Source organism: Mustela erminea, chromosome 12 (genome assembly GCF_009829155.1).
Source record: "Mustela erminea isolate mMusErm1 chromosome 12, mMusErm1.Pri, whole genome shotgun sequence".
Classification (NCBI taxonomy): Eukaryota; Metazoa; Chordata; class Mammalia; order Carnivora; family Mustelidae; genus Mustela; species Mustela erminea.
Window position 1 is genome coordinate 76,895,693 of NC_045625.1, and position 16,981 is coordinate 76,912,673.

At 43.9% G+C, this 16,981-nt stretch overlaps 1 protein-coding gene across 3 annotated transcripts in view; it reads right to left on the reverse strand.

The window, feature by feature from the left end:
- The window catches only part of PCSK5 (proprotein convertase subtilisin/kexin type 5), a 449,406-nt gene that overhangs the window by 185,909 nt on the left and 246,516 nt on the right, over positions 1–16,981 (reverse strand). For all 3 annotated transcript variants that reach the window (XM_032308751.1, XM_032308750.1, XM_032308749.1), the window contains exons 11-13: positions 13,139–13,256; positions 11,734–11,922; positions 1,793–1,929 (exon numbers count right to left, since the gene is read on the reverse strand). In XM_032308751.1, coding sequence (XP_032164642.1) covers positions 1,793–1,929; positions 11,734–11,922; positions 13,139–13,256 — 444 coding nt within the window. The remainder of the gene's footprint in view (positions 1–1,792; positions 1,930–11,733; positions 11,923–13,138; positions 13,257–16,981) is intronic.

Consider the following 16,981-nt stretch of genomic DNA (forward strand, 5'->3'; position numbering starts at 1 on the left):
AGCCTCTAACACAGATGATCGTCACCAACTCTGGAGGAAGTCTGAACTCCTGGAGGGCAGAGAGATTTACATTCACAGCCTCTGACCCTTGCACATAAATACCAGGTCTACCAGGTCTACCAGGAGTGTGCCCCTAGGGGGAGTTTGCTGTTGTGGGGAGAAGCATTTTATCACCAACATTCTTTAGAGTTGTGACAGTAAAGAACTGTCACTTTTAGTCTTATATTCTCGATAGTGTACCCCTATGTCTGTGCCTTAAGGCTTCACAGCCCTTGGTACACGGCCATCGTATTTGGACAGTGATGATTTCCCTGGGATCTCTTGAGACGTAAGAGCCCTCAACTGTCACCTGCCAATGGATCCACTGGGGTCGGGCAGCGCAGCCAAGTCACCAAGCCACCATTGCCCCTGAATGCCACAACCCAGTGTATCTCTATCACATGAGCACTGAGCAAGGCCCAGAAGGAGGAAGGGAGGGGAAAGGAATTTCCTGGGGACTAAGTAGGTTAGGAACCAATGAAAGCATCTAGAAACCAGGGGCTAGTTTATTTTAATGGTTTCCTTCAATCCTGCCTTGTTGACCAACATTTGATTTCTCGATCACACTTTGGCAACACTCTATTCATGACGCACGCTGGAAGAGAGCTGGAACTGGATACCCTTTAATGAATCTTATATCGATTCATTGTGACCTGCCACCTGAGTGTGGGTCTTCTGGGGCAACACAGAGGAACCCCATCACAGAATTAGGGAGAAGAGATCGCCAAATGCATGGCCAAAAATGGACCTCTCGGAATGAGTACCTTTCCCTGACCGGTGGGCAAAAGTAAGGCAAATGGCTGCTCCATTCCTCTGTTCTGCTGTGTGTCTCCTTTGCCCTATGCAGCACACAATTCTCTGAGTAACACACACCCTTACAATGAATTACGGAATGTCTGGGTCAATTTCTTCTGCAATCCGGAGAGGGCTAGAACTGGATACCCATTAGTCCAAACAAGCCCTCAGGCCTGGATCTTCTTGAGATGGGCTGCACAGAGAGAGCACTGGGAAGCACGGATTTCTTAGATGACTGCAGATGTGTCCACAGCTGGGTGGGAGCTGGGGTGGTTGTGAAACAGATCACCTGTCCCCGAGCCAAGTACTACGTAGGGCTCCATTGTGGACAACACAGGTGCTGTGAAAATCTTCAGTCTCCCGCCCCAAACTGCATTTGTACTTTCCCTTACTTTGTGTTACAAACAAGCTTCATATATTAGCAGGAAGATGGAGGCAGGCCATGTGTTTCTGTTAACATCGTGATTTCCACATTTTACTCATCTAGAAAGTATTCCTTTCCCTTAGCTCTTAGGCTCACATGAGGCAGAATACCAACATTCATTTTTCTTTACTGGTAACCAGCATAGCTTGCACAGGCCAAGCTCAATGTCTTGTGTGCACTAAAAATTAATTTTAGAACAAATTCAGAGGAACAGATAATTAAGGAAACCATCTCTAGATGAGGCTAGCTTGCTTCTGGGGGAAGCTGGTTAGATAGAGCATAGATTCTGAAATGTCAATCAATAGCTGTCACATTTTGTCTTATACTTAGATCAAAACATTTATTCTTTGAGCCTTCAATCATTAACCCTCAAATGGTAATACTGAGAACTGGAATATGTACAGATACTCCAACTATAGGATCACATGAGAAAGGATGATATTGATATATAAATGCAAAAACCTTCCAGGCCAAAACAGATTCCATCACTTGTTTCTGCAGAGTAAACCAAATGATAGTAAAGGGAGTTCCTACCTGGAGTCTTGAAGTTCCTCAGCTGGGAGGGGGTATCATAAACTTCAAGGATCCAGTCACCGGTGGCTCGCTCTCCCCAGCAATGAATGGTCATGAACTCCCAGTTTTTAAATCCCTCCATAGAATGATCAAAAAGCCTGTGAGATAACCAGAAAGCATTGTTTTCTATATTATTTAGAATCCAATGAAGGTCAAGGCAAGACCATGATAAGTGATCTTTTTGTACCCATCAGCAGGTTCAGCTCAATACTGGAGGCCATTTTCCTCTTGGACACTGACAATGAGTAGACCCAAATGCATGTCATCATTCTACCACAGGCAAATAGGCACAGTGGTGGCCTTGTAATAGCAACTCTGGAAGGGGTAAACATTTGGGTATCGGGAAAACCAGGTTATGACTCTACCCATAGGAGTGATAATACCAAGTATTAAAGGTGTGGGACAACTGAAACTCTCTTACACTGCTGATGGGAATGCCAAACAGAACAGCTGCTCTGAAAACAGTTTGGTAGTTCTTACCATGTAACTCAACAATCCCCCTCCCAGACATTTACCCAAGAAGTGAAAACATATGTTCATACAAAGAACTCCACATGAATGTTCACAGCAGCTTTATTTGTAATTCTTGAAAACTGTTAACAACTCAGATGTCTCTCAACTAGTGAATGGGTAATCAAGTTCTGGTATATTCATATGACAAAATAGTACCCAGCAATAAAAACTATTTAACTACTAATAAATGCAACAACATGAATCAATTTCAAAAGCATTGAAGCTAAATGAAAAAAGTCAGACATAAAAGACTATGTGCTGTAGGATTCAATTTCTAGGACATTCTAGAAAAGGCAACATAAACAGAAACAGATCAGTGGGTGCCAGGGGCTAGGAGGGAAGAAGGGGCATGGTGGAAGTTCCAGGAGTGACGGAATTCTTTTATATCTTGAAAATAATGGTGTATAGATATAGAGCATTATTCATCACTAAATTACTCATATTAAAAAGTGAACTGTATTGTTCATAAATTAGGACTCAGTAAAAAGACCCTGTCCAGTCATCTTAACCAGTTGAGGGAGTCATGCCTGTAAGTTCAGCCTACATTCTGCTCTTCTAGCTCTTCCAATGATTTTTTAAGCTCCAAATTCCCTATATTAGCTATATGAAATAGCTAGCATTATTTCCTGTGATGTAATCCTGAGAGATACAAAACATGAAGGAAAAGAAGAAAACAGAATCCTCATTAAGAATAAAGAAACGTCAATAGATAATGTATAAAACAAGCACGTGAAGAAAGAGGCATGTCACTTATCTAGGCATATTATATAGAATTGATGACCCAAAGAAATATTAAGATTTCTATAGGGGGTGCCTGGCTGAGTCAGTCATTGGAACATGTAACACTTGATCTTGGGGTCATGAGTTCAAGCCCTGTGTGGAGTGTACAACCTACTTTTAGAAAAAGATTTCTATAGAGATGGGACAATAGAAGGTTAAAAAGTTAAAGATAGGGCAAGAGACAGTTTTTAAAAATTTTTTTTATAAAACTTAAAAAATTATGTGTGTCTAGAGAAAGAACTTGAGAGCTAGAGGGGCAAACAGGGAAGCAAGAATATCTTTAGTATGGTCTTAGGAGAAACCATGTCCTGTTTTGGGGACATATCTGTCCTTCCATGGAGACAAAGTTCATGGCAACTGGATGTTGATGGCTATTCAGAACATGCAATCAACTCTCCTCACTTTGATTTCATGCTCACCAAGGGAATTGGTGTGTATAATCTGCATGCTATGTATATCTTCCCATTGGGAGAAAAGTGCCCTTCTGAAACCAAAAACAACCAGTTTAATCTCCTTATAATTTAATATACTAGAATTCTAATTCTTTACATACAAAAGCATTCTTTCAATATGTTTGAGGATCCCTCTAAAATGACAGCTGGATCCTGAAACTGAAGGGGTGGTTGGCATAATGGGAGCATGTCATGTAATTGGCAGACACTTGGCAGTTTTCTCTAGAGAAACACGATAAATGGGAAAAATCACCTCCATGTGTTCCTCAGACCTTAGAAGAAGAAAAAAGGCAAGTACTTATCAGCATTCTCAAAGTGTCCCATGGTCAGAAAACTGGGGAAAATCTGAGAAAGGCTGAGGCAGAGTCCAACAGATCTCTTTACTGGAGAATATCCCAGATGTCTGGGATGTTCAGATATGTTTTGTTAATTTCCATAATGGGGTTCACAGTAGGAAGTGATTTTCAAAGCTTCTAAGAGTGAGAGTCCCCTTTTTTTCTTTTTAGAATATCTGTAGACTATGTGTAAGGGTTAGTTCTGAAGAGAGGAGTGGCATTTCAATGAGAGCCATATTGAATGTGGTGGCTTACCCTCATGGTAACAGGGATGGAAGTAGTGGCTCCTTAGATGAATATCTTCCTAGTATGAAAGATCTATTAAAGAGCTTCCCTAGATTAGGGATGGTACATTTTGTGGAGATCCTATAATGTATGCACTACCCCAACAGGGTCTGCTTCATAAGCGGATGGCTTAAAACTAGACTTGGCCAGGAAGAAATTGCTGGCCCATTATATAACTGACTTACATACAGAGAGTCCTTCACATAAACCTAAAAGGGGGGGGGGGAGTAGGCTGGATGAAAAGGAAAAACAGCGGTGGGGAAGGAGGAGGCTTTTCAAATCGCCTTTCCTCTCACACTTATGTTACAAAATGGAGTGTGTTGATGTAGAAATGCGTGGAAGCAGAAACCAGTCTAGAACCACTTCTCAGCCCACAGAGTTTAGGCTTGAGATCGCTGAAGCCATTGTGCCGTTTGAGGGCACCGGAGCAACAACTTGTCACATAATACCTTTCCAAGAGTGCCAAACTTAAAAGCAATTCCCAAACAGTTTAGACAGAGCATTTGGCTCACTGCCGCATGTCCAAAACTACAAAGGAGACTTGAGGCTGCCATCACATGAAGGGCAGTCTTGTTTCCACAACCCCAGCCAACTTCTAATTACTCACGGGTCAATTATTTGACTGCTGGATTAGCAGACCCTGGGCTTCTCCCCTTCCACCCTTTCCTGTCCACCTTTGAAAACCATTCCATTGCTGCCAATCACTTTTAAATCACATTTGGAACCCAAATTAAATAGAAACTGGGTGCCAAGAAGAAATACCCATAATCAGCATTCAAATAAGTGTTTCAAAGCCCGAATATAAATGGGCTTTGTCTATTGGGCTCAGCGGTTTCCCACCCCAGTCTCTTCCCTTTATACAGAGCTGAATGCCCATTAATTTCATGTGGACATAAAAGTTGAGGAGAGGAATTAAAAATGCAGCCAAACACGATCATTGCATTTTGCTGAAAGAGTTGATGGGGAAAGAAATAGACACTGATGACTGCTGTTGGATCGACTAGCCTGACCATTCACGTTTCTAGTCTCACCCCGTTCTTTATTGTCTTCCGATTCAGCACTTAAACTCGTCCCAATTTTTGGCATTTTGACAATGAACAACCCGGCTTCATCTGTGTATCACAAAAGGTAACGCTCGTAGTAGATTCTATTTGTGTTGCAAACAACACACTTGCTCAAGACAAGCAAGCGTCCAACCACACTGAACACCAGCTAAAAAGATTCTAACTGTGTGGTCTCCACTTATCGGCTAAAAAGTCCAATGCCCAGTCTGAATGTCCGTGCCGGGCCAACAGTGAAGAAACCCAACACATGCCAACGTTATCAGCATGGATGAAATGTCCACAAAGCAGGACCAGTGTGCAGAAGCCTGGACTAATTACCCCCGTGGCCTATCCGTCGAAGTTGACTTCATAATTGTGTACTCTATGAAATGATATACACCTGTGGTAGCACAAGTTACGCATCCAGTTATTAAAATGGTGCCCCACAGCCCGATCCCTGTGAGTGGCTTTCAAATAAATTACTTTGGATGAAGGCTGGTAGAAAAGACTGCCATTAAGTATAGTACATCCTTTTGAGGAATTAACTCAGGAAATAACTCATATAATTAGTGTAAGCTTTCTTCCCCCTTTCGCTTAAAGAGTCTAGCCAATGTGTCAAGGCTACAACATTCTTCAGTGCTGTTGTGGCAACTAAATAACAAGACATTTTATAAGTACTGACAGCTATGTGTTATCATATAATTATTGCCCAGGTTATAAATGGATCTTAATTTCAGAATCATCTACTACTCCCCAAACAGTATTTATGTTCACTACAGAATTAGACTTTAGACAGATATTTTTAGAAGTTTCCTTTTTTTCTTTCTCTGTCCCTGAAATTACTTAATTATTATTTTCTTTTTAGTGCTTTATCGCAACTTCACGTAGGACTTACAGAGTGCTCGAAGCACTCATTTGGCTTAATTGTCATGTGGTTTTTTATTTTCTTTAGCTGTTCGGCTTTTGCAAGTTTTAAATGATTTGCTTCTGAAATAGGGTGTTTAAAACACACTATTAAGTTTTTCTGTCTCTCCTCATCGAAATTACTTCTTTAAGAAAGGCTAAGAGAGAAAGGGACTAGTTCTAGAGACCTGAAATACTAAAAAGATGAGTTTTTAAGAAAAAAGACTTTCAACCTGCATACTATTACTTACTACTGACTGGGCCCAACACGCATTCCTTGTTGTGGATCTATGATGTATGCTTGTAATCTTGCAGATTTATTCCATTTAAGAGTGGATAGCTTTTATCTAAGTATCTGTTTCTGATTACAGACGCCTTTGTAAATTACTCACACAGCACCCAGCAGCGTTCTGCCTGCAAGTCTTTTGAGGACACGAACATAACAAGAATGTTGTATGAAAAGCTGGGTGATTTTTAAACCAGTACTATTGAAAATGTGGTCTGTGGACAGGCAACTTCCACATCACCTGGAAGATTCTTAGAAATGCAGATTCATGGACCTCACCCAGACGTACAGGATCAGACTCTGGGAGAGGGGCCCAGCCATCTGTGTCTGATGGAGTCCTCCATCAGGTGCTTTGGGCAGCACTTTTGGGCACTTTTGGGCAGTGTAAATCAGGGTTAGCACTCACTAAGTGCTTACTGTGTGTTCCAGGAGTGGTGCTAAGGACTTGCTGTGAGTGATCTTCCTCAACACTTGTGACAACCGTGTGAGGTGGACCCTAACCTTGGCATCTGTTTTCTAGTGGAGAGACTCACTTTTCAAAGTCAAACATAGAAATTGGTGAAATCCAGACAAGCCCAGCTCTAACTCCAAAGACTGTACCTTCTTTTGGAGCAACGAAGAGGATTCGTATGGGGAGGCCTTACTGGAATGCAAAATTTCCACTGCCAAAGTGTAATTTTTACTGCAAGCCACAAATGCACTTATATGGCGTGATCCTTTACGAATGTCAATAGTCTGTCATTGAACATTTGGGCAGCAACAGAAATGACTCAAATATAAACACCACATTTAAACATAGTTAATTATAGAAGCTTATAGGCTTTGCAGACTCAAAAGTGTACCTTCTCTCTACTTAAGACCATAATTAGAAGCAGAGATATTCGTCTGTAATCAAATTTAGAAAGAAAGGCAAAGTTTCAGCTTTCAGTCAGAAGCCAAAATTTGGAACAGAGGGCCAATACAGCTACACTAAATCTCCAACTCACTGACTCGGGGGGAAGGGGAGACTTATGGGGAGAAAGACTGCTTTTCATAATTCTAACAAATGCAGCTGAAGGAAGAATCTCATGAAGCTGGCTTTTGTTGCAAAACTTTTGCAAGGCAGCATTTGAATATGTGGTGGTATTAAAAAAAAAAGGCTAATCTAAAGTAATGCTTGTCTAAAAACATGTTAAAGGAGCCCAAGCCCACCTAGACCCCCCCCCCCAATTCAAGACCTCCAGATTCTCCCCTGAAATAAATCATTTGTGCTGATTATTCAGGGCAACTTTTTGCGAGGCAGGTGCGCAGGCCAAGAGGAGGACCGGGAGGGTGTGAGGGCAGGAGAAAACAAAGGGATTAGAAGAAACTAACCATTTGCCCATTCCAGGCCTGCTCTGTGTACTCGTCACTCCCACCCCCTAAATTATCAACCTGGCTTGCCAGGGGTGCTCACATGCTGGGCTAATGGGGCACGCTCACGTTGGACTAGTTCTGAACGCTGCTGTGTGCCTTCCAGGGTCCAGCACCTGCAGGTGCTTGGGTAAGCGTTCTTCCTCCAACAGCTGTTCTCCACGGGAGTTCTAGCAAGTGCCCGTCAGCCGGGACGGGGGAGGCACTGAGGGGTTCCAGACGGCCCACATGGGCAAGTGCTCAGTGACCTCGCAGAAAATCGATTCCCAAGGAATTGCTCTGTGTGGGGGATAAACAGCACTGAAACATGTGGGGATGGCTCTGGACCACCTCAGCTCTGCCTCTTCGTCTCAAGGGACCCCTCACTCCGGAAACTTCCTGTTGTGACTGTTGAGAGGTCTCTTTCAAATACATGCCATTCTTTGCTTTAACATGGTCCTCCTTAGAAAGCTTGACTTCTTTGAAAGAAAGCTAAGTGTCCAACCGGGGTACCATTTATTGCTCTCATTAATAACCTCCGACACACAATTTCCTTCCAAAACTTGACCTAGCCCCCTTTCCTTGTAGAAGTATTGTTGCCTTGCAGGCCAACGTGAAGGCCACCAGGAGGGGAGCAGGGCTTCCCTTTGGCCCATCCCCACCCCTCTCCTATGCTGCTTGTCCTCAGCAACCAATCCAGGGAATGGGCCTTGAAACAGGGCCAAGGTGAGGGGACAAGGACTCCAGCCCGTAGGTCAGAGACTAAAAGGTTCTGAGTAGACACTTCGTCTCATAAAAGGAGAGCTTCAGAACATGCCAGGAAGGAAAGAAAATGCCACAAAGACCTCTCTCTCCTTAGCCACCTCAGTTGAAGGAATGCTCCGGGCATCAAGCACAGCAAGGGCAGGAGAGCCTGGCCTCAGAGACTGGACGTGCTTCTGGGACTGGGTGCCACTGTTTTACGCTTCAGGGATCAGCTGCTTAGAGTGATGTGATCGGGGAACCGCGGACAAATGAACTCATAACATCCTTTACATCTCTGGGGTGTCTCCAGGCCCTCTGGCCCCGGGTCCATCCACCTCCTTCCTTTCAGCAACGAGATGGCACACACACAAAAGACCAGCCCTTGGAGAAAACGTTCCAGACAGAGAAGACCCATGTCGAATAGCAACTGTATTCCCAGGGAGTCTTGATGGGGGAAACTGAGGTCAACTTCCCCACTGCTGGTCACTGAGTATCTGAAACACCTGCTTTTTTTCCCTCCCACACAAGCCAAGCAGCAGCGTTGGGTTCTGCACTTTGGAAAGGGCAAAGCAAGGGGCTCTGCCGCTGCGCAGGCATGCAGGACTGAAGCCTGCGCATGCGTGCTGGACAGAAGCCTGCGCCTGCGCAGGATAATCCGCCAAAGCCTGTGATGGGGTCCACAGCTCCTTGGCTTATCAGCCTCCACACTGAAGTCATCCCGGGCTGAGGCCAACTAGAAATAACGCCAGAGGCACGAAAGGCCCAGAAAGTCTGAGTTTTCCAAGCCCACAGCGACCATGAAGGGGCTGTTTTCTCTTCAACAGAGGAGGCTGGAGGCGTCTCAGCCGCACATGCGTGAAGCAAACCTTTGCGCCCCCGTGTTTCACCTGCGTACTCGTTCAAGTTTAACGCAGACGAATAACGGCAAAGATAAAGAAAGAAAAACAGGGAAAAAGGTCTTCCCTCGCTTCAGTAGCAGCAGCTGGTGTGACCTCCTAATCACGGAACCATGCACGGGAAGGCCTCGCCCACTGGAAAGAAGCATGTGGCAGGCAGCAGCTGAGACCCCGGTTTGCAGCGGGAGGAGGGCACGGGTGGCACGTCCAGGGATCTGAGTCCAGAGCAGCCTGCCCCTCTTTGCACCTGCATCCCCTCATTCTGGCAAAGCTGCGCTGCATCAAGCCCTAAGCCCACGTTTCCCCGTGCACTGATGGAGGATGTGAAGTTTTAAAGAACACAAGTCTGCCAAGCACAGATGCAAAATGTAATTGAAGATTTCGGATTCTGTACGCCCAGATACTATCATCCAGAACTGCTACTGCTCTCGTTCTCACAGTCCTAGAGCAGATGAATTTGGGGATTTTGCAAAGCAACTGGCACTTGCTCAATCTCGCTTTAGGTTCTGTAGGACTGCATCAGCCCCAGGCCTCTCAACCCCGCTGGCCTATGATCAGCCCTAACAAAGACCACTCCTGCCACGGTCACCTGGCTATGTGGGCAGGGGCTATGTCTGCATGAAAGACTGGCTCTCAAATATACGCCATTCATGATAAGACTTCTCCCATTAAATGTTCGTCTCAGAGGAAAAAAGATCAAATTAAAGAAGCTGTGGTTTACATTTTAGAACCACAGAGGGAACAAAGTGTATAAGACAACCTGACTTGGCCCCATTCGGGTCCCACTTTTTTTTTTTTTTTTTTTAAAGATTTTATTTATTTATTTTTCAGAGAGAGTGAGCACAGGCAGACAGAGTGGCAGGCAGAGGCAGAGGGAGAAGCAGGCTCCCTGCGGAGCAGAGAGCCCAATGCTGGACTCGATCCCAGGACGCTGGGATCATGACCTGAGCCGAAGGCAGCCGCTCAACCAACTGAGCCACCCAGGTGTCCCACTTTTTGATAAGCACCTGCTACCCATGCTCCCAACCATTCAAAAACCTATGCAGCAAAAGAAAACTGGTTACTAGAACATTCTGGAATTTCGGCAGGATCGTGGCAGTGCAATTACCTCCTGGATCAGTGTTTGGAGGGAGCAGGGAAAAGGCAAGAGGCTAAGACAAGAAACTGAGTACCCTCTAGGGCAATAAAGATTAAAGGGCTAACCTTTACAGTCAGTCTTCAAGCCAGATCCAGCCTGCTGCCTGTTTATTTATTCTGTAAATAAAGCTTCATTGGAAAACAGCCACACCCATTCATTCACGTGGCCTAGGTGCTTTTTTGCTCTGAGGCAGAGTTGAACAGTTGCCACAGAAACATGGCCTGCAAAGCTCAAAACATTTACTAACTGGCTCCTTGCAGAAAAAAAAATTTGCCCACACCTGTTTTAAAACACATGGAATGGGGCGCCTGGGTGGCTCAGTGGGTTAAAGCCTCTGCCTTCAGTTCAGGTCATGATCCCAGGGTCCTGGGATTGAGCCCTGTGTTGGGCTCTCTGCTTGATGGCGAGCCTGCTTCCCCTTCTCTCTCTCTGCCTGCCTCTCTGCCTGCCTCTCTGCCTACTTGTGATCTCTGTCAAATAAATAAATAAAATCTTAGGGGGAAAAAACCCCCAAAAACAAAAATTGAATCTTACCAATCAATCAATCAATCACATGGAATTTCCTTTAACCTTGGACAAGGACTGGGCCAGAGAATTCAGTTAATCTGTAACAAACGCTGGTAGATGTTTAAGGGCAGGAGAGACAATCTCAAAGGCCTAAGGAGGTAGTGCTCTGCAGTTCTTTGTTAGGGTAAACAACAGGTGGCCTCCTTTCTGTGGCATCACTGCAATATTATCCAAGTATTAAACGTTACACTGTCCCATTCCTACAGATTCTAGGCAGTTTTTCATCTCTCATTTTAAAAAAAGATTCTATTTATTTATTTTGGGGGGAGGGGTAGAGGGAGAGGGGCCCAGAGAGAATCTCCAGCAGACTCCCTGCTGAGTGCAGAGCCCAACATGTGACTTGATCTCAGGACCCTGAGATCATGACCTGAGCGGAAATCAAGAGTTGGACACCACCACAACCTCGGCACCCCATACCCCTTCATTATGTATGGGCAGTGAGAGCTCTGACTGTGCCATCTTGATATCTAAGTGCCCCCTAAGCTGGTTCTTAGGGTTGAGTCAAGAGCAGGTGACACTCTCTACCTTCTACAACAGCGGAGTGTTGGTGTCGCCTGTATGCACCGGTGGCCAGAGGCCATCACAGTACCTGTTGGCCAGAAGCTGGGACCTGGTCCCTGAGGGCGAGGTCAGGTAGATGGCCAGGTCTCCCCTCCTGGGATGGGTGATGGTTATGCGCACAACGACGTGCTCCAGGTAGTTGACGTGGTGGTTGGGGTTATCGGAACAGCCTGAAGCTTTGTAGATGGAGCGCACCGCACTGTTGGGGCGAATGGTCCTGCAAGAGAGAAAGACTGAGTGTGAGCAGAGCACTGGAGGGGCTGGGCTGCGTAGAACTGTGGGCCCGGAATGATGACGCCGTGTCACACGAGCCGCTGGTGGCTGATTTCTGGAGGACACAGTGCCATCACCCAAGGTCCCTTTAAGGATTAACCCTGGTTATCAGAGAGTGGGAAAGATGCCAGTGACAGAAAATGGGGGGAGTGGGGTTCTTTTATCTTCATGCAGGGAGGGCTGTCAAACCTGAGGGTATCCCCTTGTTGAAACGCAGAGAATCGAGCCTCTGCCTGCAATGTGTGATTGAGTGGGGCTGAGGGGGCTCCAAGAATATGCATTTCTCACAAGTTCCCAGGTGACAGTGATGTTGCCGACCTGTGGAATATACTTTTTGGACTACTGCTAGAGGGCATGGCGGTATGGGGAAGGCTCGGGGGTTACCGTGACCTTGGTTCAAATCCCTGGTCTACCACTTCCTTGCCCAATAACTCACAGGGCACAAACCTTTCCTCTGGCCTGAACGTGCCTGGCTTCTTCACTAGCTTTCTCCTGTGCCACTGTTCCCCCTGAACACGGGGCTCTGGTCACACTGACAACAGTTCAAGTTGGGGGTGATTCCTGAGACTGTGCCTGAAGTTTGTTTGTTTGTTTTTGGCTGTTCTTCCTATGGGGACTCTTCCTCTTCCTTCATGGTCAAAGTTCATGGTCAGAGACATGGTCTCTGTCTCTGAGGCGGTCATTGAACCATAGGAAAGATACGCCCCCTACTTCTTATTTTCTATCCATTTTACTTCCAACCTATTGTTATCTTTGTATACTATACTGAAAATATAATTCGCAATTATATGTTATAGAGTTCAGTTTCCAGAATATCAACTTTAGGATTTTGGAGTACCCTGACTTAGGGAGAACATCTGCACCATGAAACAGAAATACTGGCCGAGTAGAAATCTTAAGAATGCCCATTTGTAAGGGTCCTCCAAATCCCCTGTTGCGAGATGCTTTTAAGGATCCTTGGATCCTATTATGTGGATTTAACAGCTTAGCATCCTAGACATTCTTTGAGAATTTTATAATTTCGCTAGGAAAAAAAAGCACACACACACACACAACACAAGGTTTCGGCTTCCATGGACAACAAAGGCTGTCTAGAGCACTCGGGTCAGCCTGATCCCTTTCAGGAAATTGCTATGCTGACTGCTTGCCACGAGTATTACTTGATTTGCCGGTCTGTGCTCTCCACACACACGTGCTGCTGGGGAACGGTGGTCCACTTCTCGGCTTCCGTCACCATGGCTTCCGCATCCATCAGTCCAAATCCATACAGGTGGCTCACTAGGGGAGGCAAGAGGCTGGTCAGCTTCATGGAAGTTAGAATCAACCTAGGCTGTCTATATTGAGTTCTGGCCAAGAGCCCAGACATATCCCCATGGGATCTTAGCATTCTTTCTAGCCATGATTAAAAAAAAGAAACAAAAAACAAATATAACAACACATGTGAACAAACCTAACAAGGTCATAAAATGGATGTCAATTATTCAGCGATGATGTATTAGGACTCGTAACAGGACTATCGTGTATGGATTATTACCATGTGGCAGGCACTAGACCGTCTTTTTCCATGTAACTTAACATCCTGGAGATGTTAAGCTGTTAAGGTAAGATGTGAAGATGCTGGTGCTATTGTGATCGTCATTCACGGTACAAGGCCACTGAGGAACAGAGAGAGAACTAAGACCAAGTAGCTGTGGTTGAGCTGGTTCTAACCCACTGACTTTTGCTCCAAGGCCTTACCTGGTAACCACTTTAAGCGATGACCTCATCAATTTTGTAACATAATGAATAGGTTTAAGGAAAAAGGACAGTGTCTATACCTTCTCTTGGCACACTAAGAATGCACATGCAAGAAATGCCAGTTTTCTGACATACCCAGGAGTAAGGCCAGACATCTCAGAAGACAACAATTATTACCTTTCCTCTAGCATAGGAAAAATTGATTAAACCTTATGCATGCAATATTTGGAGCCCTCTAGATGTGTCTTCCAATGTTGTAATCTTGTGATTCTCAGTAAGAATACCTATTGATCTAAATCTGCATTTGACATAATGGTCTCAGAAGTTCCAGTCACATATTCGAATATTTTTAAAATTAATTTATTGTTACCCACACCCCATCCCAGTGACCCTCTGTTTCCTGCATATAGGAATATTGATACAGCAATATCCATATGTGTAGTTCTTTCTAAAAAATATTCTAAAATCCCAGCAAATACTTAAAAATCTCCACCTCAAACCATCTCATATCTTTATATTTAACACAAAGTCATATTGCTGCCAGATTTGTTGCCTATAAGGCATTTTCTGTATAATATTATTTTACATGAAAATATCTGTCACTGCCCATGCTTATGGATTATTTCAGTACTTCCACTTGAAATTCAAGACACTCGATGATAGAGTTCCATTCTACTTGCAAAACAACCTCTTCACCAAAATCTATGCTTAGGAAGGTCATTCCTTTACGGTTCCCAGTCATACCTTGCTTTTTCTGCCTCACTGCTTTGGCTTATGCTGAAACCCTGGCCTGGAATTTCCTCCCTCCCACTCTCTGCAGGGTCACACTCTACTCCCAAGTTCTAGAAGGCTTTGCTAGCCTATCTTCTCCTTGAAATATCCTTTGATCAATGAAAGTCAATGGACGTTTACTGAAACTCAGCCATCTGTCATGAAGGAACTTTTCTCTTTACTAGTCCCTATAACTCTAATGAATTTGTCCGTCTGTCTGAGCTTCTGCCCATCTAGCCATCCAGCCACCCATTCATGCATCCATCCAACATTTCTTGAGTGCCTTCTATGTGCAGACACTGTCTTACACACTGCACTTTTTACTTATGTCTTATTAATTGAACGGCTAATTCCATGAGCAAATGTTTTTGTACCCCAACTATACTGCAAACTGCTTGATGACAGGAGCTAGGACTTATATTTCTTCATATGCTTCATGGGACTTAGCAGAAATTTATACATATGGAAAAAAAAATGACTGCATATAAAAAAGGAAAACTGTGTTAGGATTAGGAAATACTGCTATATCCTTGCTATTTGCTAATTACATAATTCTTGGCAAAAAAGAAAAAATAGCTAACCCACAATCTCCTTGTGATATGATTGTCTATCCTGTCACCATTACTGAGTTGATTAAGTACTGCTATTTGTCCCATGTGAGAAACTCTTCATCAAGACCTATACAAATGTAAGGGCTCATTATTATAATATCAGGTACTCAGCTGGACAGGACATACTGAAGGAAACGGAATAAACTGACTTAGGGATAGCAAGAATATTTGTGGGATTCTCATACATGTACTTTTGTAACTGCTATTATAAATGACTATTTCTTGATTAAAAAGAAACGTATATGTATTGTAAAATTCTGGAAATACAGCCAGAAAAGAATGAAGAAAGCAAAACTCATCAATAACTTCATGACAGATTGGTAACTGTATATTAGCAGGTCTGTATCAACAACTTAGTTTCAGTTACAGGACATGACATGAGGCGATCTCACCTCCTTCGCTAAAACAGAGTCAGAGTGATCCATGCTTTATAGGAGGAATGTCAAGTTGGGCTTAAGGAAACCGAATTGTGGACATTTCTTATGCAAGTTCATGGATATCCCAGATTCTCACTTATCACTTAACCATCAATACAGGCAATGATCTGTATCATTTCATCGTGAACATTCAAGGCATTGTTTTCCCTAGAGGGACTGAAATTATTGCCAAACACGCATTGCCATGCCAGGCTCTCTGACTCTGCCCAGCACCCAAATGTCCCCATGATCGTATCAAGCGGTTTTAAAGTAGCGCAACGTATCATTTGATCTCAGTTTAGGGAAAAAAGATGAAAGACTTGATTGGCATGAGCGGAGAAGGGAAGAGGTTGGGTAGGAACTGGGGAGGGTCGGTGGGGGCAAAGCGAGGGCTGCCTGCACTCTGGCTTAGGGGCTCTTGCTGCCTCCCCCCATCCCCGTCCCCAGTAACTGTCAGCCTAACAACCCTTAGGACATAAATTAACACCCAGAGTCATCAAATACAAAAAATGCTTCAAGCCTGAGAAACAAATTTGAGTTAAGTAGAAAAGCACCTTGAGTCTTTATAAAGGCTCTAAATTTGTTTCCTTTTCTGAGTCTATTCCTACCCTCCAGAGACAATGTCCATTCATGCATCTATCCCAAGTAGATGTTCAGAAAAGAGGCTGGCTAGTTCCAGTTCAACTACAAACTGGCAGGTGAATGGGAAAAAAAATCATATTAATAGAATATTAATAAGTGAAGGAATTCCATTAGATCGGTAAAGCCTATTTGGTCATGGAGATGTTTTGTATTTTAAAATACTGGAAATCGTGTATTTGTCCACAGTCATGATACCCAGCCTAAGAAAAAAAGAAAATAAAGTGTATCTTTTTAAGAGGGCTGGTGATGTTGGCAATATACCAACTCCATGTATTCTATTGGCAATTACTTGTTTGGTTTTCAGTAAATACTAATGAGAAAATAATCGCACAAAGAACATGTTGGCGGATAAACTCTTTTAAAGCATGGTGTTAACCAGGGAAATAGCTATTAAGTAGTTTGGAAGCATTAATTTTTTTTTTAAAGATATGATTATAACTGACACAATTTTAAAAATATAATAGTTTTCATACTTTAAAATGACCTATAAATCCAGAAACAGATCTTTTTAAAAAATTTTTTTAAAGATTTTATTGATTTATTTAAGAGAGAGCATGGGAAGGAGGGGCAGAGGGAGAGAGAGAACAGACTCCCAGCTGAGCAAGGAGCCCCACACGGGGCTCGATCCCAGGACCCTGAGATCATGACCTGAGCTGAAGGCAGATGCCCAACTGACTGAGCTACCCAGGTGCCCCCAAAACAGATCTTTTTTGGGTGACTATCTGGGTCAAGTTAGTTGGCCATCACACTGTTACTGGGAACAGCCACAGTGTCTGCAGAGTACCTGTGCTTAGAGGAGAGCTTCTATGCATACTTGTGAAGTGAA